The 27774-nt window shown below is 31.3% G+C and overlaps 2 protein-coding genes and 1 pseudogene across 3 annotated transcripts; all 3 read right to left on the minus strand.

The window, feature by feature from the left end:
• Positions 1-5301: 5301 nt before the first annotated feature.
• Positions 5302-9601, minus strand: LOC127263869 (metacaspase-9). Of its 2 annotated transcripts, none has more exons than XM_051293140.1 (3): positions 9458-9601; positions 7765-8134; positions 5302-6017 (listed from the first exon to the last, which is right to left on the minus strand). In XM_051293140.1, exons 2-3 carry the CDS (start codon positions 8111-8113, stop codon positions 5410-5412), a joined length of 957 nt encoding a protein of 318 aa, XP_051149097.1. In that variant the 5' UTR covers positions 8114-8134; positions 9458-9601; the 3' UTR covers positions 5302-5409. The 2 variants fall into 2 exon arrangements, with proteins under 2 accessions (XP_051149097.1, XP_051149098.1); XM_051293141.1 differs by having other exon boundaries at positions 9414-9527.
• LOC127263868 (pentatricopeptide repeat-containing protein At2g34370, mitochondrial-like) lies at positions 9042-11166 on the minus strand. The gene has a single exon (XM_051293139.1). It carries the CDS (start codon positions 11046-11048, stop codon positions 9429-9431), a length of 1620 nt encoding a protein of 539 aa, XP_051149096.1. The 5' UTR covers positions 11049-11166; the 3' UTR covers positions 9042-9428.
• Positions 11167-13671: 2505 nt separating this feature from the next.
• On the minus strand, positions 13672-17936 carry LOC127263949 (ABSCISIC ACID-INSENSITIVE 5-like protein 2; annotated as a pseudogene).
• Positions 17937-27774: the final 9838 nt, after the last annotated feature.

The following is a 27774-nucleotide window of genomic DNA, read 5'->3' on the forward strand; positions in this document are numbered from 1 at the left end:
TGACATTATAAGTAACCGCGATAAGTGAAAATGATTTGTATGATCGATCTATGTTTTCGATTGGTTCTTGGAGATATTTCATTTTATTTTAGATATTGACAAAATGTAAAGCTTTTTGTTAGTATGAAATTATAAGTTTAAGTTTTGAAAAAATATCATTTAGGTTTAACTTTTTGGATAGATTTCTATTATAGAGCATCATTATTGTTTGGATGTCATGTATGTGATCTATATTCTGAGGTACTGAAAAAATAAATATTTATTGCTGATATGTATTGATATAGAATAGTTATATAAAGAATTTTGATGATTGTAATTTGTATGTCAATAGTATTGATTTTGTAATTCCGTTGAAAAGAAGTTGAAGAATTATACTTTGTGTTTGGTGAATTAACAACCTTCAATGGATAAAGAGGAGTGTGGTCCCAAATTATTATTCATACGTACATATGAAGGGGAGCTTCACGTAGTCGAGTTAGAAGAGAATACATTGCTCGCAGATCTTTACGGTAATTTATCGAAATGATGGAACGTAGTTACCATTGAAATTGTAAAACTTTAATTTATAACACCAATTCAAAATAATTACTTTATGCTGTTGTACAACAATGATGTATCAAATGTGCATATGTCTATATATAATTTTTTCGATGAATATTACAGCATTGAATGCTACAATAAAACTTATGAAGAACCCAATAACCTGGTGCCGACTCATGATATGAATATGATGCAGAACAACTCGTAGGTAGAGATAATTCCTTTTACAACATCTGTCTAACCGGGTTGGCAAAAGAAAAGATGGTTTGAATCACAACAGGTGAAACCATAAAAAAGATGTGGTTATTGTGGTCATCTAGGATATAACCGACGAAGTTGCAAGAAGCTTTTCTCTTATTATATAGTTGTATAAAATATGCCAGGGATAACAACTATTAACAACGACAGTACACTAGATATAGACCTTGGATCATTAAATTCAACGTAATGCCTAAGGTGATTTATGTCCCCTAAGTGCTTCGTACTGTGTCACATGGCCCACAGCGTGTTCCCATAATTTATCTCAAATTATATTAACAATGAATCGTCTTTAGGTATTAATTGTATTCTATGAAGCTGTTACAATGACTATACGAGTATTTTGTGACGTTTAAGAAATATATCTATTAATATAGGGGGTACACATAATACGAGTAAGTGGGTGCATCTTTTTCAATTGAAGTATTTATATTCGTGTGCAAGTATTATTGATGTAAACACGTGTATTCAAATAACATGCCATAATTTTTCAATAATTGTAACTGGATCAAACAACTACGATAGGATTACATCATACCTATTTTTTGGACAGTTAGTGTGCAATAAGGGATAATTCCAAGCTGATATACAAAAGAATCTATATTTATACATTCAATGATGGGAGACGAATGTCACATATGATAGATATGAAGTAATATATGTTAAGGTACTAATGGATCTAAATGAAGTCAGTGCATAACTAATGACGTAATATATTCTTTGTATTGTGAATATTCATCCAAGCATTCCTGAGAGTGAGAAGAAATGTCCTACAAGAGTAATGGAGTAGAAAGGGATAGAAAGTATTAATTGTAAGACATATTGGACTTTTCCACATTGTAGGAAATGTTTTAGTCATTGATGGTTTTATGTCATCGGTCCAACGGTGCTTTCAGAACAATTTGGCGAGTACACCGGTCCTTTCAGAATAATTTGATAAGTACACAACTTCTAAACATACGTCAAATATATTTAATGTTACTTAGAGATCATATTCCTTTGTACGAATATATTTTATTAGTTCAGAGGTATATAAATTAGTATATGAAGGTACAAATATCATCACTACTGGTATATGGCTTGTGCTTAGGGGTTTGTTGACACATAATCATGGAATTTTGCCACCTAGAGTATATTATCTACTTATGTAAGTACCTGTTCCCCCCCTACTCATCTGTGCACGTGATTTGGGTGTCGGAGTTACAGACTGATGTATATATTAGAAAGTTTGTATCACCTATCATATATATAAACGTATACATGACCAAAATATAAGTACATATAAACAAGCTCTTAAAATATCATATGTTAGTTCAAAATAATTTGTGTTTAGCACAATCTATGTTAAACTATAACATTAATGGATAAGTACCCCTATTTGGCCACAAAGTATATAATCTGAAAAAGTCATCGATAGCCACAACGTCATTTTGAACAGCCATAGTTTCTTTCAACTTCACAAAAATCTCAATCCTGGATACGGACCTCATCTCCCCCCCGAACAATCTCGAAAATCTTTCACATAATGCAACGATATTCTCAGCACATACACACCTTTTGAGTGTAAACCAAGAACTACAAAAAATTCTTTAGCGAAAATTTTATTCCACTTTCATCGCTAATTTTAAATGACTGGGATTCGATGTCAAACATGTTCATAATCGTTCACAACCGATGTCAAGGTAGCTTTATTTTCGAAAAATCTAAAAAATACCTAAACGGCATGAATTGTAGAGCTTTCAACCATTTGTCGTTCATCCCAACTTTAAGTTCATGAATGTTTGTATATAAAAAAAAGGTATAGAAAATTTGGAGGTAAGCCTTTGTATTTTTTTTTTCAGGTCTATCATCATTTCAAAACAAAAATGTCTTTATGAGTACATCCAACACAAATACAAATTTATGACATAACTATGAAGGTAAATAATCTTCTAATTGAAGCATATGAATTAACAATCAAGCACACCAAAGATAATGGGAGACACTCGCAAAAAATATAAAGAAAAAATATAACATCAGTGAAGAAAGTTCCTACAGGAGGCTCAACGGCAACTATTTCGACGGGGGGCTTTGATGGCTTCGAATGATTTAGAAGAAATATAATATCAACGACTCAAGAAGGTGGGTTCTACTAGGGTTTTATTTTGTTTTTTAGTTTAAATTTCTGAAACTTATTTCTATACATAAATAAAAAAATTCCAGGTATATAACTCTGATAGATAGTTGGTGTACAAAATTGGATAATATAAGTTTATAGAATAATAACGAAAGTATATATAATATTCGTTATATTATATGGTAATTTCAAGGATAAAATTGGTATTATGATTTCAAGTCTAAATAAAAATAAAAAGTAGGTAGTACATTACAAGTGCAATATAAGGAGAGACTGAACCAAAATATTTTTAAGGTAATTGGGATTTAAATCCAGTGCTCCTATTTTAAAAGTTTCCATTCAATAAAATATATTTTAATATGAATATTTATAAATATAAGGTTTGTTCACCCAATATATGATACAAATCTCGATGAATATTAATAAAAAAGTAATATATATTTATATAATATAAATAATATTTTTTTTTACAAAAAATAATTTTTTGATGTAATTATTTCCTCCGTCCCAGCTAATTTGTCTTCTTTAGTTTAGGTACAAAGTTTTAGGTATTATGTAATTAGTAAGTAATTAATAAGTGTATTAGTGAAAATAATTATAATTTAATAAAAATAATTATAGATTAAGATTAAGATGACTAAATAATTTAATTAACATTTAAAAAATTATAAATTATGAATTTTAAAATATGATTAAAGTACATAATTATATATTTTTTTAAAAAAAATACAATTTATATGAGACGGATAAAAATAAAAAGTAAGTATAACAAAGAAAATATTTTTTATATTATTATATAAATTTGCATGCCTTAAAATTAAAAAACACAAAAGAAAGAAAAAACCTGTTTCTATATTTTGAAATTTTCAAAATATTAAGGGCATCTTTGCCTGGCCTTCTCAACCCATTTATTTTACAATGAGCTTTTGTTTGATTTTGATTGAAATACTATTTTAATTTGATATTATTTTGGTGAATTAGCTATTCGTTTGTCTTTTGGCGTATCGAATTTTGAAAATTAATATTATATATATATATATATATATGTAGTATAAATTAAAAATAAAAATATCTTTATTAGTGTTTTAGAATACAAATGCAATGATATTTGTATAAAATATTATTTAAATATAATAATATTTTTAATGTTAAATACAATAACCTAAAAAATAAATATATACTTTGTTAAGAGACGGAAAAAGTATCTTATATATAAAAAAAACAATAATATTTTCCATGTCGACTAGTAAATTTTTTATTTGACTTTAGCATTCAAATAAATTAGTATTTTATATTTTTTTGACTTTTGCATTCAGATAAATTAGTTTATAGATATGTAGTGATAAAATAATATAATATCTATTTTACAAGTAATGTGAAAAAAAAAAAAGAATATTTTGATATTTAACTAACAGTTATTTTAAAAAATAATACTAATAATAAAAAGTGTTTTTTTATGAACTAAAATGACAAATAAAAAATTTACTATAGAGAAAAAATATTTTTATTGATAATAGAAAAGACTAAATAGCGTTAATTTGTGTTAAGAAATACAAACCAATCACACAACGTGCATCTCACATGTTATTTGGTCATGTTTAATTTATGCTATTTCTATTTAAATTTTTTATTTAAATTTTGATTTAAATGATATTTTAAAGTAATATGTTTGAAAATAAATAATATATTGTATTCATTAAAAATAATATAAACTGAATAATAAAAAATGGGTGCGTTTGTTTTTTTGAAATAGTTAAAAAGAAAATTATTGAAAATATAAAAATATAGTGTATTAATTTTTGGAATAGTATATTCGAGAAAAAAAAGATAAACTTTAAGGTGTGTTTGTTTGGAGGATTGGATTAGATTTCTACTCTTCATCTCAATTTTTTCTCCAAAAAATATCAAATCAAACACCTATTTTTTATTTTTTTATATTATATTAAAAATCAATTTTACATTCAAAACATCACATCAACACCTATTTATATCACATCATACAACTATTCAAATTCAAAATTTTTAATATTAAAATCCCAACTCAAAATCCAAAACCCCCCAAACAAACACACTAGAACACATAAATAACTTGAACTACAAACCAAATACAGTAAAATTATTCATATCAAAATCATTTAATATACTTTTTAGGATTTCTCAAAATACGACTCAATTGCAATTTTATATATATATATATATGTGTGTGTGTGTTTCTCTTAAGTAGAATAAATATATTTATATATATATCAATTTTTATTTTATTTTATTTTATTTTATTTTTTGGTGTTAAGTGTTTTTCTTATAGGTATTAAAATTAAACCAAACAGATTGACTGCAGGTCTATTTGATATCATGATTTTGCACGAAGAAATCAAACACATACATACTAGTATTAATTTTGATTTCATGTACCAGAGATAATCAATGTATTTATAATTTTTATCATAAATAGCAATCGGAACATGTATAAATATAAATAATACTTAAATGAGCTACTATAATTTTTCAAACGTGCCCAAGAAAGGAGCATTAGCATTTTGATCACTGCAGTACAGGCACGGATGCTGTTTGACAAAATGCCGCTGAGCCAGAACTTCTCTAGCCATCACCACCACTTCCCGGTTGCTCATCCGCCCCGCCGCCTCCGGCAGCCTCGCCTTCAGCACCGTCAGCACCGCATTGCTGAACGCTCCGCACGCCTTCATAATCCCGTTTTCGCCGGCCTCCTCGACATCGGCAGAGGTTTCGTCGGTCTGGCACCCGCTGAGTAGTATCCCTTCGTCCGGCCCAAGCCGCCGACCGGTGGGCTCGTGGAATGCCAGGCTGGCGTCCGACCCGAAAAGCTCGAGCAAGTGTGCGCCGATGTCCGTGCAGCTGCGCTTGCTCGTTATAGATGTCAATTGTTCGAGTATTGATTCGGATGGGATGTGTTTCGGCTTGGGGGCGGGGGAATCGACGGTTTTTGCCCCGTTGTCAAGCGGGTTGGATGGGCCGATCTGCTCGGTTTCCTTGTCGATAAGTCCTCCGCTGTGGCATGAGTCCGAGAGGATCGTGAACGTCGCGCCCTTAGGCACGCGGTTGACGAGCTCCCTAAAGTCGACGCCTGTGAAAGAAAATTTTTGTTAATATCTTGATTTAATATAATGTTATCGATGTAAATAAGTCTAAATACAAAAGTATACTTAATGTAGCTACTAAATATTACTATTCCGTACTATGTTGACAACATATTCAATATTTGTAGACAACACATATATCATAAATTAGTAGTACATAGTTTATAAATAATACGCTTCCGTCCGGTTTAAAGGTTTTATTTATTTTTCGCGTGATTGTACTTTTTGTCATTTTTTCTTAATTTGTACTATGTTTTCATATTAATATTCAAATATGAACATGCAAAAAGTAAATAAGAATCTTAGAGTCGGACGGAAGTACTACTATAATACAAAACAAATGAATTAACAGTATTTTTTCATGAAATGTACACATAATAAATTCGTGTATGAATTCTGAATCCTACTTTTATTTGCCTTGATTTAGCTACGTAGCAATTCGTATGTATTATGTAGCCTTTCTGTTGTCTATAAACAAGGCCTAATCAATAAATAAAACTTACATCCCCAAAATCTTCTCTCTATCGGGCCTTACTCCACTCACTCTCTCACTGCATTTATTACTCACATAGCGAAAACACATATTACATATATATATATACATTACTACCTAAAACACACACAGTACATACATATATATATATATAACATTACATACACAAGCCACACACTTATATCGATATATATATATTTACATACACAATATATATAATATTATATATAAAATATAAAATAGTAGTTAGCGATAGAAGTAATTAATATTTCTGTTAGTAATTCTATAATAATATCACAACACATTTGACAATATACTACTATTGATAAATACATAAAAAAAATATAAAATATAATTGTCAACACATGCTTTGCTTTCAAGTAAGATAGCATGTAATGTGTAAGTTGAAAATATGTACTAATTAGACTTAGGCCCGTTTGGAAAACAGAAGCAGTTCGATTTTGTATTTGGATAAATCATTATAAAAACAGTTTTTCGTAAAAAATTGTTTCGACGTTATATAATTGAAAGTGCTTTTAAACTGTTAAAATTACTTAAAAGGACATGCGGTTAATATAATACTAGTATTTTTCTATAACACTTTTATAATTTAATTTAAATTTTATAAATTATATTTAAAGATTTTAAATTAAAGTATAAAAAATTTACTTTTAAATTTTGATTATTTATATTTTAAAATTTTAATTTAAGGATAATATATCAATTAAACATAAAATTACAGTATAATATTATATAATTTGTATTTTATAATTTATTTTAAAATTTTATAAATTATATCTAGTAATTTAAGTATAATTAAAAATTTTATATACTCCTATTTACATTCGGTATTTAAATTTTAAATTTTAATCCAAATATAGTACATAAATTAAAAATAATAAATTAATTATATTTTTTAATTTGTATTAAAATATATTATATAAGTTATTTATTTTTATATTATATTATATTATTGTATTTATTATTATTAAGGATAAAACAGTAATTTTAACTGAAAAGTACTTCTACTTATTTTCTACCAGAAGCCAATCCAAACTGGCCGGCACTTCAATCCCTCCCGCTTGATATATATATATATATATATAGATGTATAGTAACTCTATTTGGATGATAAAATAAATAAATAAATAACAAAATGAATATCTTTCAAACTAACAGTAACTTTTTAATAAAACTATTGATTTGCATAGCGGATCGAATTTTATCACCGGCCAACTTACTTGTAATGAGATTGAGATCGCACGGAACGATCGCTTCCTCCTTCCCAAACAAATTGTGACGAGAATTGATCAAAGTCCCGTGGCCTGAGTAGTGAAAGAACAACACGTCGCCATGTTCAGCCCGGTTGACCATCTTGTCGAGCGCCTTCTTGATGTTGGTGCCCGTGGGCATGATGGGGCTACCGGGCTTGTCCACAAGGAGCTCGACGCAGCTGTGATCAAACCCAAAGCGACCAATGAGCACGTCGCGCATGGCAAGAACGTCGTTGTGGCAGCCGCGGAGCTCGTGAGGCGTGCCCGGGTAGTTGCAGCCCACAAGAAGAGCCATTTTCTTGCCGCCTCTGTCCATGGACGTATCGAAAATTCTTACCTGCAAGAAACAAGATCAGATGAAATGAATGTTATGTGTGTAGTTTTGTTGTCTGGAAATGAACAAGGGATTTGTTGATGGAAATAATTGTAATAGTTATTATTATTATGTGATTTATGGTTCTATTTATTTATGTCACAAATTTTTTCTGGTAAGAAGTTGGGGTTGCGTTCAAGTGACATATTTCAGATATATTTGAAGTTTATTGCGTCAAGTTTGGTGATACAAATGATCATCTTTTATTTATTTCTTAATAATAATAATAATAATTATTATTATACACACTCCACAAATCTTTCATGACCTAAGCTCCGTTTTGGACAATTGTGAGGGGAATTTTTGAGTTAATATAAAACAATATTTGCTTTGGAATGGACAATAAAAGCCTTTTAAGCAACAATCTATCTTTGGAAATAACTTGAAAGCTATACTAATTACAGTTTGGTGTGGTTTCAGCAACTGATAATTTATTTATTTTTCTATTTTTATTAAATTAGTATTATATAATACATTTAAATTAAACAAGATTAATTTAATAATAATTGAAATATAAATATAATAATCCTGTTCCTTTACTAGTTTTTTTTAATTGTATGAAAAATATGCAACATATTGAATGTTCTTGCCACCAACTCGAAACAAGCTTTTATACCATGTAAAAGTGTCCAAACTTTTCCTTCACACTATCTGAGTTTTGTTTTTTCAAACAACTCTATCGATTCCCAAATAAAAATGTAGTATTATTTTTTCTTATAAAACATTACATTTAATCATTATTTACCAAAATTCAAACCCGAAAGCCAAACTAGACACCTCGATCCCTCTTTCTCAACCCAATACTCATCAAAGAGAACCATACTCGAGATTTAAAACAACAGGGAAAAAGAATTAGTCCATAAGTTCAAACTAAAGCAAGAAACGTAATCCTTGATAATCGAAGCCCATTGATCTACAAATTGTACCGTATTTAACCAACCAACAACAGCATCAGCCTACTATCAATTTACTCTCAATCATGCACGCTATGCAATATTCTCCACAACAAAATTCGTTTGAAGAAAATTGTAAACATCATGTAACAATGTTGCCTTCAAAAGTTGATATTCAATTAGCTCAACAAGCATGTGCTCTAAGAAACTAAACCAATTCACCAATCCTATAATAATGCTTCAACCTTACCAAAACAGGGGAACTAAAGAGATCGCCCAATCATATGGTAAAATTCATGACATCATTCATATCTATCTATATATTAAAGGAGAAAAGAATCATCAAGTACCTCGACATATCCATGTTACCAATAATCATTACAGCTACACGAACCTTCTCTAAAATGGTGGTATCTCTTGTTATCTCGCATTATAATTTCTCGGCCGGTTAGCTTTGAGATGAGCTTAAATACATTGTGGCAATCATTGCAAACACGGAGGTTCTTGATTATGCGCATAGGGTTCCGAGCTGCAGTGGTCAAGAAAACATGAGCAGCCGCGAGCCTCTCACTATGACTCATAATCGCTTCTTCTTTCATCTCTTCATCGATGTCATGGAGAACAAATTTGGTCTGGGGTACATAACCCACCTCTTTCAACTGCTGCTTCAATCCCCAAAGCAATTCGTATATCCTTTCGGAATTCGAGTGGCTTCGGTCCCCTGCTCGGTACTCATGGACACCCCTCATTGCGCGCCCGCCATTGTCGCCGCTTAACTTCTTTTCTTTCTCCCGTGCAATATCAGAGGGATTTACTGCTATGAGGCCGGCCCTCGACTGCTCATCAACATGTGAGGCATCCAAACACTCGATGAGCTCCAAACATCGGTCCCCAAGCTCTGTTTTTCCATGAATTCTACAAAACTTCATCAAGGTTTCCCAAATCTCTACGCCAGGTTCCACCGGCATCTTTTCAACGAACTCTAAAGCCTCGTCCAGACATCCAACACTTCCCATCATGCCTACTATACTAACATAGTGCTCCATAGTTGGAACGATGCCGTAATCGTTCTTCATGGACTCAAAGTGTAGCATCCCTTCAACAACATCACACACGACCGCGCAGGCAGAAAACACCCCGATAAACATCCGTCCATCCGGCTCCAATCCAGATGTTCTTTTAAACTCTGTAAATAATTCGATAGCAGCTTCCCCACAACCATTCTCGGCAAGCCCACATATCATAACATCCCACGACGTCAGATTCCGCTTCGGCATTTGATTAAATACTACAAGAGCATCCTCCATTGAACCACATTTTGAATACATCTCTAGAATCCGGTTATTCGTCCAGACTTCAAGACGCAACCCCGACCTTGAAAGGTGCTCGTGGACTGCTTTGGCTTCATCCAATGCCCACTTCTCTCCGCAGGACTTCATCAATGCCACATACTGAGACAGATCGATCTCGATACCCTCACTGCGGAGCCACTCCAAATGTTTCACCGCTTCCTTCAATTTCCCCACTGCAATTAGCTCATGTAACTCCTGCAATTCGCTTCTTGTTTGACTAGCTTCAACATCACTTAACACCGGGAAATGATGAGCTGTAACATTAGGCGTTTTTTCTCCATTTCGGTATCTCTCAGGTCCCCCGCCCAAGTTGCTGCCAACAAACGGAGCGTTGTGATTACCGGAATAAAAATTCAATGGATTCCCAGCCCTAACCCCAGTACCGCCATCAAAAGAGTCCGAATTCGCGTGCTGGCCGTAACCCCCACTCGAATTCGAATTCCAACCGTAAGGGTGCCTATCATTTGGGTTGTATGTACTGCTTTCCTCGTAAGAATCCGATCTTTCCGCGGCGGTCTCGAGATTTCTAACACAACCAGAAAGTGTAGGTGGAAATTGAGGGGGTTTTATTGTGCGGACGTTGAAAAGATGGTTGAAGTAGAGAGGAGCAGCTCTGGCTCTTCCGGCGTACATCGATTGGAGGTTTTAGGGTTAGGGTTAGGGCTTTGAAGGGTGAAGAAGAGAACCCAAATCACGAAGAGAAATCACCTCCAAAGCGTTTCTCATTTTATCTAAAGAATGGGCTAGTGCTAGTTTGGTATGTATTACTGCCTTTGATTAGTGATAAAGATTTAAAATATAGGTTGTGTTTTTCACATGAGCCTTTTGGATTGAATTGGAGTTTGTTTTTTTTTTTTTTTTTTTTAAATTTCGATGTTTTTTTGTATTTAGATTTGTTTTGGATATTTGGAGAGTTTTGATACGATTGATTTGACGAGTAATAAATATAATAATATAAATATGTATTAATTTGTATAATTTAATTATAAATTTATATTATATCTATATATATTTATAATTTTTTATTTATCAATATTATAAAATATTTTATTCTTTTCAAAATAATATATATATTATATATATCATTAAATTATATATATTTAAATTAATATTTATAATTTAAATAAATATAAAAAAATATGTCAAATTCTGTGCAACACAGAGCTGGTACGGGAAAGATGCGCTAAATTTGGGCGAATAGTGGCCATACATTAGTTTTGGACAAAACTACATTGAAGAAACACACCCATAGTTTATTAAATCAATAATAGGAGTAATAAATAGGTTCGATCGGGGTTTATCTAATGCATACTTTCGGATAGCGGTTGGTTCTCACGTTATAAAAAAATAAATAAATAAAATAATAATAGTAGTAATAAATTATGATATTATTTTAATTCTTTCCATCTTCGAACTTAAATTCCAAAAATAGGTATGCATTTTTTTTCGTAGATACTTTTATGATTATTAGTATAATATTGATATATAAATTAAAAGAAAATGAACAAAAATAATTTTACCAATATTACATGATATAGATACGATAATATTTATGTAATATAATATAAAATGTAAAATATTTTGAACTTTAGATAAATAGTATCGTTATTATTAATAAATAAATAAATACTTGTCAACTCTAAGTATATTTTTACCACTTTTGTCTATCCACCGATACAAAAATATTTTTTAACTTTTACTTTTATAAAATAAAAAAACAAAAATGTCAAATTTGTTACATTTCCGCTAACTAATAAAATATTATTATTTTTTAATGGTCTATAAATCTCTAAATGGAGATATCATAGACAAACTAAAATAAAAAATTAATAGTTTGTTTAGGACGGAATTAATATATACGTATATATGTATGATTTTAAAAGATTATAACATGTGTGTTCAAATATTTTTAACAATATATCTCAATAAAATATATATAATAAAATATCATTTTTTAGATAGATAATTTTTAATAATAAAAATAAATAAATAAAAATAAATTTAGTTATTTATAATTAACTTAAATTAATTTTTTTTTTAAAAAAATTAAATATAAATAAAATTATTTGTTTATAAAAAACATAAAAGAAAAGTGGTTTTAAGTAAATCTTTGTATTAAAATTTTAATTAAAATAATTTATATTTATTTAGTATATTTAAAATGAAAAATTTACTTAAAAAATAGTATTACATAACTATTATTTTTATATTAGAAAATTAATTTTTCTATAAATGTTTTTTTTCAAAACATAAAAGTTTATCTTTATTTAAGGCTTTAAAATTTCCAAACAAGGACGAAGAGATAATTAGCACGTAAAATAGCAAAAAAAAAGAAAAATCTCTATAGTTTCTTGGATTTATTGAAAATTTCATGGTCCTAAAATTACATAAAATTTACTTGTGATATAAAAAATATTGCACAAAACTTCTGTTGGATTTTATAGTCTTTTGGATCTATCATAATTTAAACACAATACACACTCACTAAGCAGCCCAAATAACACCTTGGCCCTGACCCACGTCTCAAGCCCACGACCCAAGCTCGAGCCCGCGACCCTGACTCGCTGGGGCTCCGCGTCCTTCTTCGACCTTGACCTGTTGGGGCACTGCGTTTTTCTTAGACAGTGCGTTGACCGTCCGATCTGGCGATTTGATCTTTGCCGTCCGATGTTGTTTGACCTAAGTATATATATGGAGTGAGAGAGGGGCGTATTCATTATTCACTCTCATACTTCCTCTCTCTAAAACTCGCCCTCTCTCTAGCCTTTCCCTCTCTCACTCTCACGTGTTTTTCCGGCGACTTTTCGGCGGTGCCTTCCTCCTACTTTTGTGTGGAGCTTCCATGACACGTTTACTCCCTGTTTTGTTGTTTGTAGTCGCAAGGGGCTCGTTCAACATGGTGAATGTGATGGCAAACTTTCCAAACCAAAGATATAACAAGACAAAACTACATTAATATTTATTACTACTACAATAACAATAGTTGGTTCCATTATATAAAAAAATGTACAGACAGACCAACAGAGATAGACACTGAATGAAAAGAACTAACTCAACGCCTCAAGGTTTAGCTCCAAATTCTCTTATCGACTCAACAACACAGTAAAACAAAACAAAAACACAAAATAAGAAAGCGTAGCGAAAACTAGCCAGTATGAATAATAATGATAATAATAATAATAATAATAATAATAATAATAAGAGTTGCGAACTAATCTTAATCCATACACACGAGCTCGCTCCCTTACTCACTCATTCACATGGGAGCCAAGCTCGTCCTTCGCAGTTGATCTCTGGCATAGAAGGTATGCTCGGCAACACCTTCTCCAACTCCTGCCCAATATACAAATATTTATTATAAAATATTTCAATTTCTGGAACCAATAACCATGAAATAAAATGAATCGGATCAAATAGAGAATTTCTTGAGGATGGGAAGCATCTTCTTTCAATCAATTATTTTTTCTTTTTTTTTTTCTTCTCAAAGAGCGATGCAACTAACAATAGAGTGAAATAAAAGGAGAGTGTGCTAGTCCAACAATGCGTGTAAAGTAAATAGTTGTAAAAATACTAATTGCATATCCGATCTGATTTATTTCCATTTTCAAATTTTATTTAGCGAACCAATGAGGGTATCGATTAGGAACATATGAAAAATTGGACACATAATGTCATATAGGCACAGTTGCAAACAATGGACAGTAAAACGACAAACATTCCTAACAAGGTATGACGAGTTAGCAAGCAAACAACAAATCAGATATTTTATTGACCGCTAAAACGGAAGCACATAAAGTGAGGCATAAAGAAAAAACAAAGCATAATTAGCTAAATACAAGTAGTTGAAATTATAAGCCAACAAAAAAGCACCCATAGAAAGCAAAAGTAAACAAGTAAGCGCATGAAATACGCTCGGACAAATTGTAAAACCACAAACAAAGTGATGATACACAAATATTATGCTGGAAAATAAAGAAAAAACCAAACCATAATTAGCTTAAATATAAGTACTTGAAATTAGAAGCCAACAAAAGAACCCATAGGAAAGTAAAGGTAAACAAATTAAGTAAGTGCACGAAATACGTCCGGAAAAATTTTAAAACCACAATCAAAGTGGTGATAACCAAGGATATGAGAAACATCTTTAGAATGTAAAGGCAAACAAATAAACACATGAAACACGACCGAAAAAATGTCTCAAAGCCGACGTGAATATCAACCATCCCAGCAAGGACAGAGTGGTCAAGGAGCATCACATCCTACCACATCAAGAAGCCTATCAAAGAGGACCATTTATGGTGATTCCGATGATAAATACACAAATATTATGTGGGAAAGAAGGGGAAAAACATAGCATATTTAGCTTAAATATAAGTACATAAAATTAAAAGCTCATAAATACACCTTTAGGATGAAAAGGCAAACAAATAAGTGCACGAGATACGCCCGGACAAATTTTGAAACTACAATCAAAGTGGTGATCACCAATGATAAATACACAAATATTATGTGGGAAAATAATGGAAAAACAGAATATAATTAGCTTAAATATAAGTACTTGAAATTAAAAGCCCACAAATACACCCATAGAATGGAAAGATAAACAAATACGCGCACAAAATACGCCTGAATTTTTTTTGAAACCACAAGCAAATTGATGATTACAAATGATAAATATTCAAATATTGTAGATCAGCACGAATGCAACAACGTTCATTATATGCCATAAAAAATGTAATGATAAAAAGCGTGAAATATATGAACAAAATAAGTTGATATATACACATGAGACCTCAAGCACGCAAAACACACCATATAAAGTAAAGATTAAAAAACAAGTGCACGAAACATGCCCACTTAATTTGTAATGATCATTACATAGACACTGCTATTAAACGAGTCGTAAAAAAAGTTTTTAAAGATTATAGAGATGAAATAGGCACTTGTAGTCTTTTAAGCCTTTCGTTCTCCTCCTCAAGATGTGAAACTTTGTTCTCCAACTCTGCTAACAAAAAGAAAAAACTTTGTTCTCCAACTCATTGGTGTAGGTCTGTGCATCACAAACAAAGAACATAAAGCTAATGGTTAGACGAAAAAACCAAAATATAACAAAAATCGAGTGGCATAAAAATTCACCTGCTTTCTTGTTTGTGATCTTGCAGCAGATTCTCAATTCTTGATCATCTTCTTCTGTCTCCTTTTAACAGTCTTTTTAGCAACTTTTTCGGAAGGAGGACCATTTTTCCGACCAGGTGATTGGGTGTCGGATAAAGCTCCCATCCGAGGGGAAGAAGACACTGCCATTTGGCTTTTCAAGTAAGCAGCATCCATGATCGGATTCCCACCTAGCGAAGTTGACTGTTGATGCAACGGATGGCCTGTAGAAAAAATATGCAGCATACTAAATTTTTGGACCTGTGGCAGCGTAAGAGTCGGGGGATTTGAATAACTAGTTGATCCACCCACTGCACCCGCCTTAACCACGGAATCTTCCAAGGTCATTGATAAATATATATTTTTATATATTTTCTAGAGATAAATTATAAGATTTAATCAATGTTTTGGATAGATTCATACTCATTTTGGCATGTATTGATTTGTTCAAGGGAAATGAGTTATTCACACCCAGCTATATTTTCGATTTTAGAATTTTGAAAAGAGTTGAATTAAGCTCCCATGCTAAGGAAATAGGTGGATTATAGGGATTAAAGCTTGATTGTTGGCACCATGATTAAGAATGAGCAATTAAATGAGTGATTAAGGACCCGGTTATCTATAAAAGAGGGGCCAAGACATTGGATGTGTATCACAATTCACACTCACATTTCATAGTGTAAGCGGAGGATTGAGACAACCGTTTGAAAAGAAAGCACTTTTGGTAGATCATCAAGTTTATTGTTTTATTTATTTATAAGCATGAGTAGCTAAATTCCTAGTCTAGTCCAAGGTTGAATGTAGATTTCAGATTGAGATTTGTGAGATTGTGTTTTGATTTAATTTGAATCTTGTTTAGTTAATTGATATTTGTGCGATTTCTGCGATTCATGTCTGCAATTGTTTTATTTAATCTTTTATCGTGACCGGATTTTAGATTGGTTTAGCAATTGTGTGCCAATTGAACTTTGACATCCGTAATTGTGCATGTGTTTCATAAACTGATAAATATGTTGACAAGCTTAGTCTAAGAATCGCATGATCAAATTATTCAATCTTTTTATAATTGATTAAATATTTGAATTGGGTTTTTCTCGTACTGTTTTCAATTGAAAAAATTAATTTAAGGTCGTACCTAGATTATTTATTTGATTAGGGATGCGGTTAATTGGTCGTACTATTGCCGCCAATAAAGTAAGGAAAAATTCGATGTTGTGATCGTATCTAATGCCTATAACTAATTTATCAATAGAATAACAAAATTATTTAAAATAAATGATCGAACCTTTAATCCGGTTTCTTATTCACTCATTGGGCTAGAAGTTAATCTCTTTGAAATCTAAATTTTATTTCTCATCACTTATTTCAATTATTTTAGTGAATTGCTAATCCATCCCCCTCAAATACTATAATGTGTGACAAAAACAGAAATTAAACTTCACAATCTCTATGGATCGACCTCGGCATCACTTGCTGCACGTGGTGTTAGAGAATTTTTATCGGAAGCACTGAGGCTACCAGTCATCTCCCCGAGTGTTCCTTTTCTATCGAGGCCACTCATTTGTTGCTGCTGAATATCCTTCCACACCTCATCCACTGTCTTTCTACTCAAATCCCTTGGCAATGTCAAGCTTGACTGTCGATTTAAAGACAAGCCCGACACCGGCATACCAGATTGGCTGTTACTACCGCCCTCGATTCTTGATTGTTGGCCTTGGCTGTCCAAACAACCTTCAGAAGCTCATCCAGATTCATGCTACTAAGAGGCTTCCCTAGATCAACCAAATGGTTCTGCACCTCATCTAGAGTGAGGTTGTACAATGATCCTTCCCTTGTCAATGGATTTGAAGATTTCGGATCGATCAGGACACAATCATTTGTTCCCCCAATGTGATTGCTTCATCCCAGTTGAGATCCCATCCTCTAACTTACCATTCAACCTCTCCACCCATCCCAAAGTGAAAGTTTCCTCAATAAATGTCCAATCAGAAACCCTAACCAACAAATCCCTAACATGTTAGTTTAATTAATTAATTAATCATATTTGAATTTTGATTATTTTTGAATTATCTTATATAATTAAACTAATCTAAAATTGTGGCCCACTTTTCTCCTATTAAGTCTATCACATTCAAAATATACGTGAGAAGTGGCAGAAAAATCGTGATGGATGGTTTCTCTTTTTTATTATAAATACTCTCACATACGGGTTACTAAATCTACTCTCAGAAAATTAGAATACACCATCGCTATTTGAGAGTCAGGGTTTGGCAACATCATCCTAGGGTTCCACGATCTGGCACTATCTTCGGAGGTTTCCAAAGTTTGCAACATCCTCCCAAGGGTTCTAAAGTCTGACAACACCATCTTCCCACGGTTCCAATCTACTGTTCTTGAAGAAGAAGATCTCAAGAACAAATCTAATTTTTAGCAATGGCTGGAGGTTTGTTTAAATTTCGCTTCCGCTAACATATTTGATTATATGTTTATTTTCTAACATTTGGTATCAGAGCTTCTTTTTGCCTCTGCCTTGCTTTGAATTTTCTTCTCGTCAAATTCTTGATCAAAATTCGCTTTAATTTCTTATTTGGAAATATTTTGGTTTTACAACAATTGCTTTGTGATATTTTTTTATCAAGATCCGATCCTGCGATTTGAGAAAATTTCATTCTGTTTTTGAGAAAAATTTTGAATTTTATTTTGAAATTAGTTTACGCAAATATTAAATTTCTAATCACGCCTGCGTTGCAATTGAAATTATAAGCACGGAATGAATATGATGCCTCGATATTCATGCATTAAAGAATATGTAAGAAGTGTATTTTGGGTTTCGTGCCACATTCAGTATTATTGGTGCAGTGGTAGTATTATTATTATCATCATCGTCATAATGGAAGGTGCAGTGCAGTACTTTTGTTGCAATTATTATTATTATATTTAATATTATTGTGATGATGTGGCATGAGAAATTGTTTGTGCAGTAGTATTGTTACTATTATTATTATTATTATTATTATTATTATTATTATTATTATTATACTGAATATTACTATAATGATGAGGCATGCATAATTATTATTATTATTATTATTTTGCATATATCTGCATTACATTCTTAATTGAAGTATGCTGTAGGTATTAATCTAATTTTATTGTGCATGCATTTATTTATGTGAACTTCATATTATACATTCATGATGTTTGTGATTTATTTTAAATTTTATTTAATTGGAGAATAGCCACAACATCCTCGATAAATTAAAATTTATTTATGATTTATTTGAAATCACATTAATAGACATCAATTGTAATTATCATGTACGATGTGATGAGATCTACCCACATGAGTTTTGTTATATTTGTATGAGTAATTAGGATAAAATATCGAGTTGTATTTCTTAATCTACCCACAGGAATTGAGAAAAGGAACACAATTTGATAGTTTTATTGTAAAGTTTGAATCTAATTGAGTAAAACTTTAGTCCACAGGCAAGTCTTATGTCTTCAGATTCATGTCTTAACGTATTTACATTGGTAGAACATGTAATTTATTTGTCTCAATTATTGATGAGCATGTATGTTTAATTTTGCAGCATTTAATCCTATGAATTTCTCTGACATTAAATGTGATATTCTTGAATTGATTGGTGATAATTATAAGATCTGGAAGGAGAGGATTCTCCTTCATTTAGGCTGGATGGACATTGATTATGCTATACGGAAAGACGAGCCGCCGGTTATTACTGAAACCAGCGAGCCAGATGATGTGGATCTTTATGAGCGATGGGAGAGATCTGTCTGTCTTTTCATGATGCTCATAAAGACTAAGATCTCTGCTGGTATCCGTGCGTCTGTCGATCATCATGATAATGTTAGAGAGCTTTTGAAGGCTATTGATGAACAATTCGTCAAGTCTGATAAGGCTTTTACCAGCACATTGATCATTCAGTTCTCCATCATGAGGTTCATGGGTGTGAGGGGTGTGCGCGAGCACATAATGCGCATGCGGGACATTGCGGCGCAGCTGAAAAACTTAGAGGTGACCATGTCTGAGACCTTTTTTGTCCATTACATCTTGTGCACTCTACCTCATCAATACAGTCCATTTAAGATATCCTATAACACACATAAAGATAAATGGTCCATTAATGAATTGATGACCATATGTGTTCAAGAGGAGGAGAGACTGTTGATGGAGGAATGTGAGAAAGTGAACCTAACGGTCTATGGCAAGAAGAGAAAGCATGATACAAAGGGGAAGGGACCTGTGCCAGCTGAACGGGTTATAAAGAAGGAGTTTACGTGTTTTTTCTGTAAAAAGAAAGGACACATGAAGAAGGACTTCATTAAGTTCAAAACCTGGCTCGAAAAAAAAGGTATCCCTTCTGCATTTGTCTGTTATGAATCCACTATGGTAAATATTAATTATAACACACGGTGGATTGATTCTGATTCTACAATCCATGTTTCCAATACCTTGCAGGGTATGGAAAGCCTAAGGAAACCAATGGGAAGTGAACAGTTCATCTATTCCGGTAGTCGGATGCGTTCGCCTGTGGAAGCCATTGGGACGTGCAGTGTAGTGCTTAGTAGTGGTTTTGTTTTGAAGTTGGAAAAGACTTTTTATGTTCCTAGTTTTTCCAAAAATTTAATTTCTGTATCGCGACTATCATGTTTGGGTTTTTCGTTTCACTTTGTGGATTCTAATTTTGTTTTGGATTTTGAATCTAGAACCGTTGGTTGTGGTGAAATTAATGATGGTCTTTATTCGATTAAATTGAAAAATCACACTACTTTTGATTCACTGCATATCACAGCTGGTTTAAAGCGATGTGTTATGAATGAGAACTCATGAGTGTTATGGCACCGTCGATTGGGAAATATCTCAATTGACAGAATTAAGAGATTAGTGAATGAAGGGATACTTGGTACCCTGGATTCCACTGATTTTGAGACTTGTGTTAGTTGCATTAAAGGCAAGCAAACTAACAAGTCCATAAAGGGTGCACAAAGGAGTTCGAATCGTTTGGAAATTATTCATACAGACATTTGTTGTCCAGACATGAATGCAAGTAGTCCGAGATACTTCATCACCTTTATTGACGATTATTCACGGTATATGTATCTTTACTTACTTCATTCTAAGGATGAAGCTTTAGAAGCCTTTAAAGTTTTCAAGGCTAAAGTAGAGAAACAATGTGGAAAACAGATCAAAATCGTCAGATCTGATAGAGGTGGTGAGTACTATGGCAGATACACAAAAAATGGACAAGCTGCCGGTCCATTTGCTAGATTTCTTCAAGAGAATGGGATTGTTGCCCAACACACTATGTCTGGTTCTCCGGACCAAAATGGTGTTTCAGAACGAAGAAATCGAACATTAATGGACATGGTGAGGAGTATGAGGAGTAATGTGAAACTTCCTCACTTCTTGTGGACTGAAGCGCTAAAGACGGCTGCGTATGTATTGAACCGGGTACCAACCAAGGCTGTCTCAAGGACACCTTTTGAATTATTTAAGGGTTGGAAGCCGAGTTTGTGACATATACGTGTTTGGGGATGCCCGTCTGAGGTGAGAATTTATAATCCACAAGAAAAGAAGCTAGATCCGAGGACTATTAGTGGGTATTTCATTGGATATGCCGAAAAGTCCAAAGGATATAGATTCTATTGTCCATCTCATAGCAATAGAATTGTGGAATCGAGAAATGCGAAATTTCTCGAGAATGACTTGGTTAGTGGGAGTGATCATATTTCAGATACTCATTCTGAAATAGATCACTATAAAGATCAACCTACTGAGCCGAGTGATAGATTGATTGTCTTCCACGCTCCTCAAGTTCCAACGCGTGTTAAACGATTAACTAATGAAGTTCCACAAACTGATGAAAATGATCATATAGATCAAGTTGTTAATGAGGAACATCAAGAAAATGTTGAACAACATGCTGTTGAATCACTTGGTCAGCAAGTTCTTCATGATAATGATGAGACAACATTGAGAAGATCTACACGAGTCAGAAAATCAGCTATTTCTAGTGACTTTATGGTGTATCTTCAAGAATCGGATTACGATATAAAAGCCGCAAATGATCCTGAAACGTTTTCACAAGCCATGAATTCTAAAGAATCCGATTTATGGCATGGTGCTATGAAAGACGAGATGGACTCTATGGCATCAAACAAGGTATGGGATCTTGTCGAGTTGTCTGATGGTGTAAAAGCCATCGGATGCAGATGGGTCTTCAAAACTAAAATAGACTCTGATGGCAACATCGAAAAACATAAAGCAAGACTTGTTGCTAAGGGATTCACTCAAAGGGAAGGAATCGATTACACCGAGACATTTTCTCCGGTATCTAAGAAAGATTCCCTCCGTGTGATTATGGTATTAGTAGCTCAGTTTGATTTTGAGTTACATCAGATGGATGTGAAAACAGCATTCCCGAATGGTGGTCTAGAGGAACAGGTTTATATGAAACAACCTGAAGGATTTACCTCTAGTGGTGGAGAAAATTTAGTTTGTAAGCTTAATAAATCCATATATGGATTAAAGCAAGCCTCCCGTCAGTAGTATTTGAAATTTCATGATGTTATCTCTTCATTCGGCTTTGAAGAAAACGTTATGGATCACTGTATATACCAGAAGGTTAGTGGGAGTCATATTTGCTTCCTTGTGTTGTACGTGGATGACATTTTGCTCGCAACTAATGATAAAGGGATGTTATATGAGGTGAAACAATTTCTCTCAAGGAACTTTGATATGAAAGATATGGGAGAGGCATCTTATGTCATTGGCATTAAGATCCATAGAGATAGAAATCGAGGCATTTTGGATTTGTCTCAAGAAGCCTATATCAAGAAAGTTCTAGAAAGATTTAATATGAAAGATTGTTCACCGAGTGTAGCTCCCATTGTGAAGGGTGACAGGCTCGATTTGAGTCAGTGTCCGAAAAATGACTTTGAAAGGGAACACATGAGCAATATCCCTTATGCTTCAGCAGTAGGAAGTCTTATGTATGCTCAGGTTTGCACCAAGCCTGACATAGCATATGCTGTTGGAGTATTAGGGAGATATCAGAGTAATCCAGGTGTTGACCACTGGAAAGCTGCAAAGTTTTATGCTCACATATAGACAAACTGATGTCCTAGAAGTGATTGGCTACTCCGATTCGGACTACGCTGGCTGCATTGACACTCGGAAATCCACATCGGGTTATGTGTTCATGTTGGCTGGTGGAGCTATCTCTTGGAGAAGTGCGAAGCAGTCTATCACTGCTACTTCCACTATGGAGGCTGAGTTTGTTTCATGTTTCGAGGCTAGCTCGCATGGTGTATGGTTGAAGAGTTTCATATCCGAGCTTAGAGTCGTTGACTCTATTTCCAAACCGATTAAGTTGTACTGTGACAACTCTGCTGCGGTGTTTATGGCTAAAAACAATAAGAGAGGGAGTCGAAGTAAACACATCGACATCAAATATTTAGCTTTAAGAGAACGTGTCAAGGAAAATAAAGTGGTCATTAAACACGTTAGTATAGAGTTGATGCTTGCTGATCCCTTGACTAAAGGCATGCCACTAAAGAGTTTCAGGGATCACGTAGCAAGTATGGGACTTGATTCTACAATGTAGTTTATTTGCACACATTGTTATTTGAGACTCTTATTCAGTTTGATATTTTCTCGCTTTATTGTGCACATATTTGTTTATTATTGAGAAAACTCGCTTATGTTTAACCCGGAATAAATATATGATTTATTCATTAAGATTGTGAATTTAGTTTGAGATGCTTGACATATCGTGATACATGGAAGGTAACATTCGTTTATAGAAGACTTACCACCATGATTCGTATGTAAGGTTTCTCGTTATGTTGTGATATTTTGAGTGGGCCAAGTGGGAGAATGTTTGTTTAATTAATTAATTAATCATATTTGAATTTTGATTATTTTTGAATTATCTTATATAATTAAACTAACCTAAAATTGTGGCCCACTTTTCTCCCATTAAGTCTATCACATTCAAAATATACGTGAGAAGTGGCAGAAAAATCGTGATGGACGGTTTCTCTTTTTTATTATAAATACTCTCACATACGGGTTACTAAACCTACTATCAGAAAATTAGAATACACCATCGCTATTTGAGAGCCAGGGTTTGGCAACACCATCCTAGGGTTCCACGATCTGGCACTATCTTCGGAGGTTTCTAAAGTTTGGCAACATCCTCCCAAGGGTTCCAAAGTCTGACAACACCATCTTCCTACGGTTCCAATATACTGTTCTTGAAGAAGAAGATCTCAAGAACAAATCTAATTTTTAACAATGGCTGGAGGTTTGTTTAAATTTCGCTTCCGCTAACATATTTGATTATATGTTTATTTTCTAACATAACAAAGACCACAAACACAAATATGGATGGAAAAAAATTAATTGAATATACGGTGGATACACAGATTAGGGCTTTCAATTTTCACTAAAATCAAAATCAAAATCAAAATCCAGCAATCCACAAAGTAGAAACGAAAGTGAGATACCATGAGAGATTCGAAAACAACAAAATATCGAAAGCTTTGGCATCAATTGGAGTGTTCATGCAGACAGAAATTTCTTCGTCTCTGCCCGAAATAACCCCGCAAAACCAGAGCGCTAGCTCCGAATCAACATTATATATATATACAAATTTGTATGCAACAGGGAAATCAGACCCATATTTTGTTCGCGAAAAATAATATGAACGAAAAACCCATAGAAATAAAAACGGAATCGAAATTGATAAAAATAAAGTAACGGAAACAATTATTATATTCAAAAGCAACTGATTAATAATAAAAAGAAATAGTTACCGATTCATGTGCATCCTTGGAATCGAAAAATCTTGAAAACATATATATATATATTCATATTTTCTCTCCCTTTCTCTCCATTTCCAATTCTTTTGGATTTTAAGAAAGGTGCACACTGTACACTGTACTCTTTCTTTTGGGTTGAAAATAGAAAGAAAGTATACATAAATCTATTGTACTGACCACACGTTTGATTTTTAAGTCCTAGATTTGATAGGTAATTAGACAATTTTAATTTATTTGGTTGGACATAATAATAATAATAATAATAATAATAATAATATAAAAAGTACATGAATAAAAACTACTCCCACCTATTACTTTGGCACGATATTTAAAAAATAATAATATATTAATTATAGGGTATATTATATAACATCCCTTTGTGTTTTAGTAAAAATGCAAAAAACACCCTTTATTTTATTTATTGCATGAAACTTCCCTGTGTTAATGTAAAGTTTGCATGAAACACCCTCCTTATCCAAAATTGATGTTCGATTCTAAATAAAAACCTAAATTACGCAAATTTTATATAAATAAAAAATGTAAAATATGTTAAATAATTTTTTTGAATAAAATAAATAAATAAATAAATAAATAATTCTTCATTTTATACTTTTTGAAAACAAATTGTTATTTGAATTTTACAAAAATTGTAAAAATAAATTATTGATCAAATATTTATTTATTTATTTTATTAAAAAATTATTTAAGATATTTTATATTTTTTATTTTTATAAAACTTGCATAATTTAGGTCTTTATTTAGAAACGAATATCAATTTTGAACAATGAGGATGTTTCGTGGAAAATTTACATTAACACAAAGGGATTTCACGCAATAAATAATTCACATGGTGTTTTGTGCATTTTCACTAAAACACAAGTGAATGTTATATAATTTACCCTTAATTATAATGGATAGTTAAAAATATTGTAATGACTTTTGCTCGTACTTTTTTGTGTAAAAGTAATGATGTGATGTAAAGTAAAAGTATCCGTGGAAAAAATAAGTATTTAATGGAATATTTACTTTGCCATTGAACGTCCCAAAATATAAATATGTATACTTTCTAACTAGACGGATGAAGTACAACAGAGTAATAAAAAATTATTAAAAAATAATAAAAAAATTAATTATCATTTGTTAAAAATAAATAATAAAGATTTGTTTGTTTATGATTTTAATAAATTTATACTATTCAATTATGATACACGTTCAAATAAATTTAAATAAAATTTTAAATTGACATCTTGTTTCAAATTAATTTCAACCACAATCAAACAAGTAAAATATTGTGGGTGAATAAATAAGATTTATTTGGTTTTATTTTGAAATTGATTTCAAATGAGATATTGATTTGATTTTTATTGAAAATGTGAAGATAAATAGTACCCCCTCTTATAAAACAATATTTTGATTTCTGTACGACAATTTAAGTAGGTGGAATAAAATATTCTCTTCGTCTCCGGTATGATGTCCACTCTACTGTATACACAAGAATTTACAAGGGATATAATTAGTAAATAATTAGAAATATATTAGTAAAACTCATTATCGTGTAATAAAATAATTATAAATTAAGATTAAGATAATTAATTAGTCTAATGAAAATTAAAAAAGTTATAAATTAAAAAATTTAAAATACGATTAAAGTGTATAATTCTTTTAAAAAGGAAAAATAATAAAATAAGTGAGACAAACGGAAATGAAAAGGTGAATATGATAAGTGGGACGAAATGAGTAGTAGTCGTTAAATGATTTGATGAGAGGTAAAAATGTATATTTATATTTTTATTTGATTTGTATGATGAGATAAAATGTATTAGTATTAATTATTTTCTATCTTGAAAATATTGTATAATATGCAAGACAAATCAAAATAGAAAATATTGTAGGGGTATGTGAGACAAAAAGACAAGGAATATCCGTATATAATAGAATAAGTTGGGCTCTATCCTTCCGAGTATTAATTTTAATTTAAAATGGTAAAAGAAAAAAATCCCTATAAATGATTATGAATAAATTTAATAAAAAAAAAGTATCATAAATTTGATGGACGAGTTAGTCTAAATTTATATATTGTGTACATATTCATCTTGAGTTTGATTTTGTACTTTTATTTTATAATTTAATTTAAATATAATATTTCATGAAAAATACCTCTATTTCTACATGACTTTATAGAAATTGTAATAAATAATAAAATACTATTGATATTATAAATTTAAAAAATAAAATAAAATAATATAAAATAGGTTTGATGCATTCCTATTGCTAAGCTCGATATTCTATTCAAATTAATAAGCAATTGATCCAATATAGTATAGATTTATTTTATTTAAAAATTTTGTCATTCTATTTTACTAATAATTTTATTGTTTATTTAAGATAATATTTATTTTAGCCTAATAATCCCAATTATAAAATGAGTTTGGATAGAAGCCCAAATTAAATTTTCAATATGAATCTATATTTATTTATTTTTAACCTAATAATTTTGAATGTAAAATGAAGTTTGGACGAACGTCAAAATTACTTTTATTTAGGGCTGAGCTTATGTATATTTATTTTTTATTTAATAACTTCGAATATAGAATGAACTCAAAATGAAGTCCAATTAATTTTCGTTTAAGGCCAAGTTGTTATTATTATTATTATTAGTATTATTATTATTATTATTATTCTTCGACATTAGAAAAATGATATTTAATCAAAACTGTCATATTGATATTGTAATTATATATTTTCAGAGCACTATGGAATTTTATTTTGGGATAGTTTATTAATTTATAGAAAAATGTAAATATATTATAATATTTTTTTATTATATAATATATATACGTTTGGATTGACATTTAACAACAGCTGGTTTTAGCTTCTACTTCTAAAAAAAATTACTTTGTATCTGCTTGCATTAGCTTATATCCAAAAGCAGAAGCACATTTTGAGGCTGAAAAGTGCTTTTGAGAATAGCTTCTGAAATAAGCAAAAATACTTTTCAACTAAAATTATTGTTTTATCTTTAATAATAATAATAATAATAATAATAATAATAATAATAATAATAATAATAATAATTTCAGAAGTGTATTTGAATTCAATTTTTAAATTATAATTGAGATACCAAATTTAAATAGAAGAATACAATTTTTTTAATTATACTAAAATTATTAATATAAATTATAAAATTTTAAAATAAATGGAAAAATATGAATAATTTAATACTCCTATTATATTTTAATATTATATTTTTAATTTGTATATTTTCTGTAAATTAAAATTTTAAAATATAAATAATTACATTTTAGAAAGTTATTTTCTATACTTTTATTTATAATATTTAAATATAATTTTAAAA

The sequence above is a fragment of the Andrographis paniculata genome, unplaced genomic scaffold, assembly GCF_009805555.1.
Source record: "Andrographis paniculata isolate CXL003 unplaced genomic scaffold, ASM980555v1 Contig69END, whole genome shotgun sequence".
NCBI classification, from domain to species: domain Eukaryota; kingdom Viridiplantae; phylum Streptophyta; class Magnoliopsida; order Lamiales; family Acanthaceae; genus Andrographis; species Andrographis paniculata.

What these genes read in the sequence shown, in the direction of transcription:
- LOC127263868 (XM_051293139.1), bottom strand. Translation starts at nt 11,048, where the DNA reads ATGTACGCCGGAAGAGCCAGAGCTGCTCCTCTCTACTTCAACCATCTT.
- LOC127263869 (XM_051293140.1), bottom strand. Translation starts at nt 8,113, where the DNA reads ATGGACAGAGGCGGCAAGAAAATGGCTCTTCTTGTGGGCTGCAACTAC. An exon ending in CGATCTCAATCTCATTACAA is followed by an intron (nt 6,018 to 7,764) that starts GTAAGTTGGCCG and finishes TTTCTTTCACAG; the next exon opens with GCGTCGACTTTAGGGAGCTC.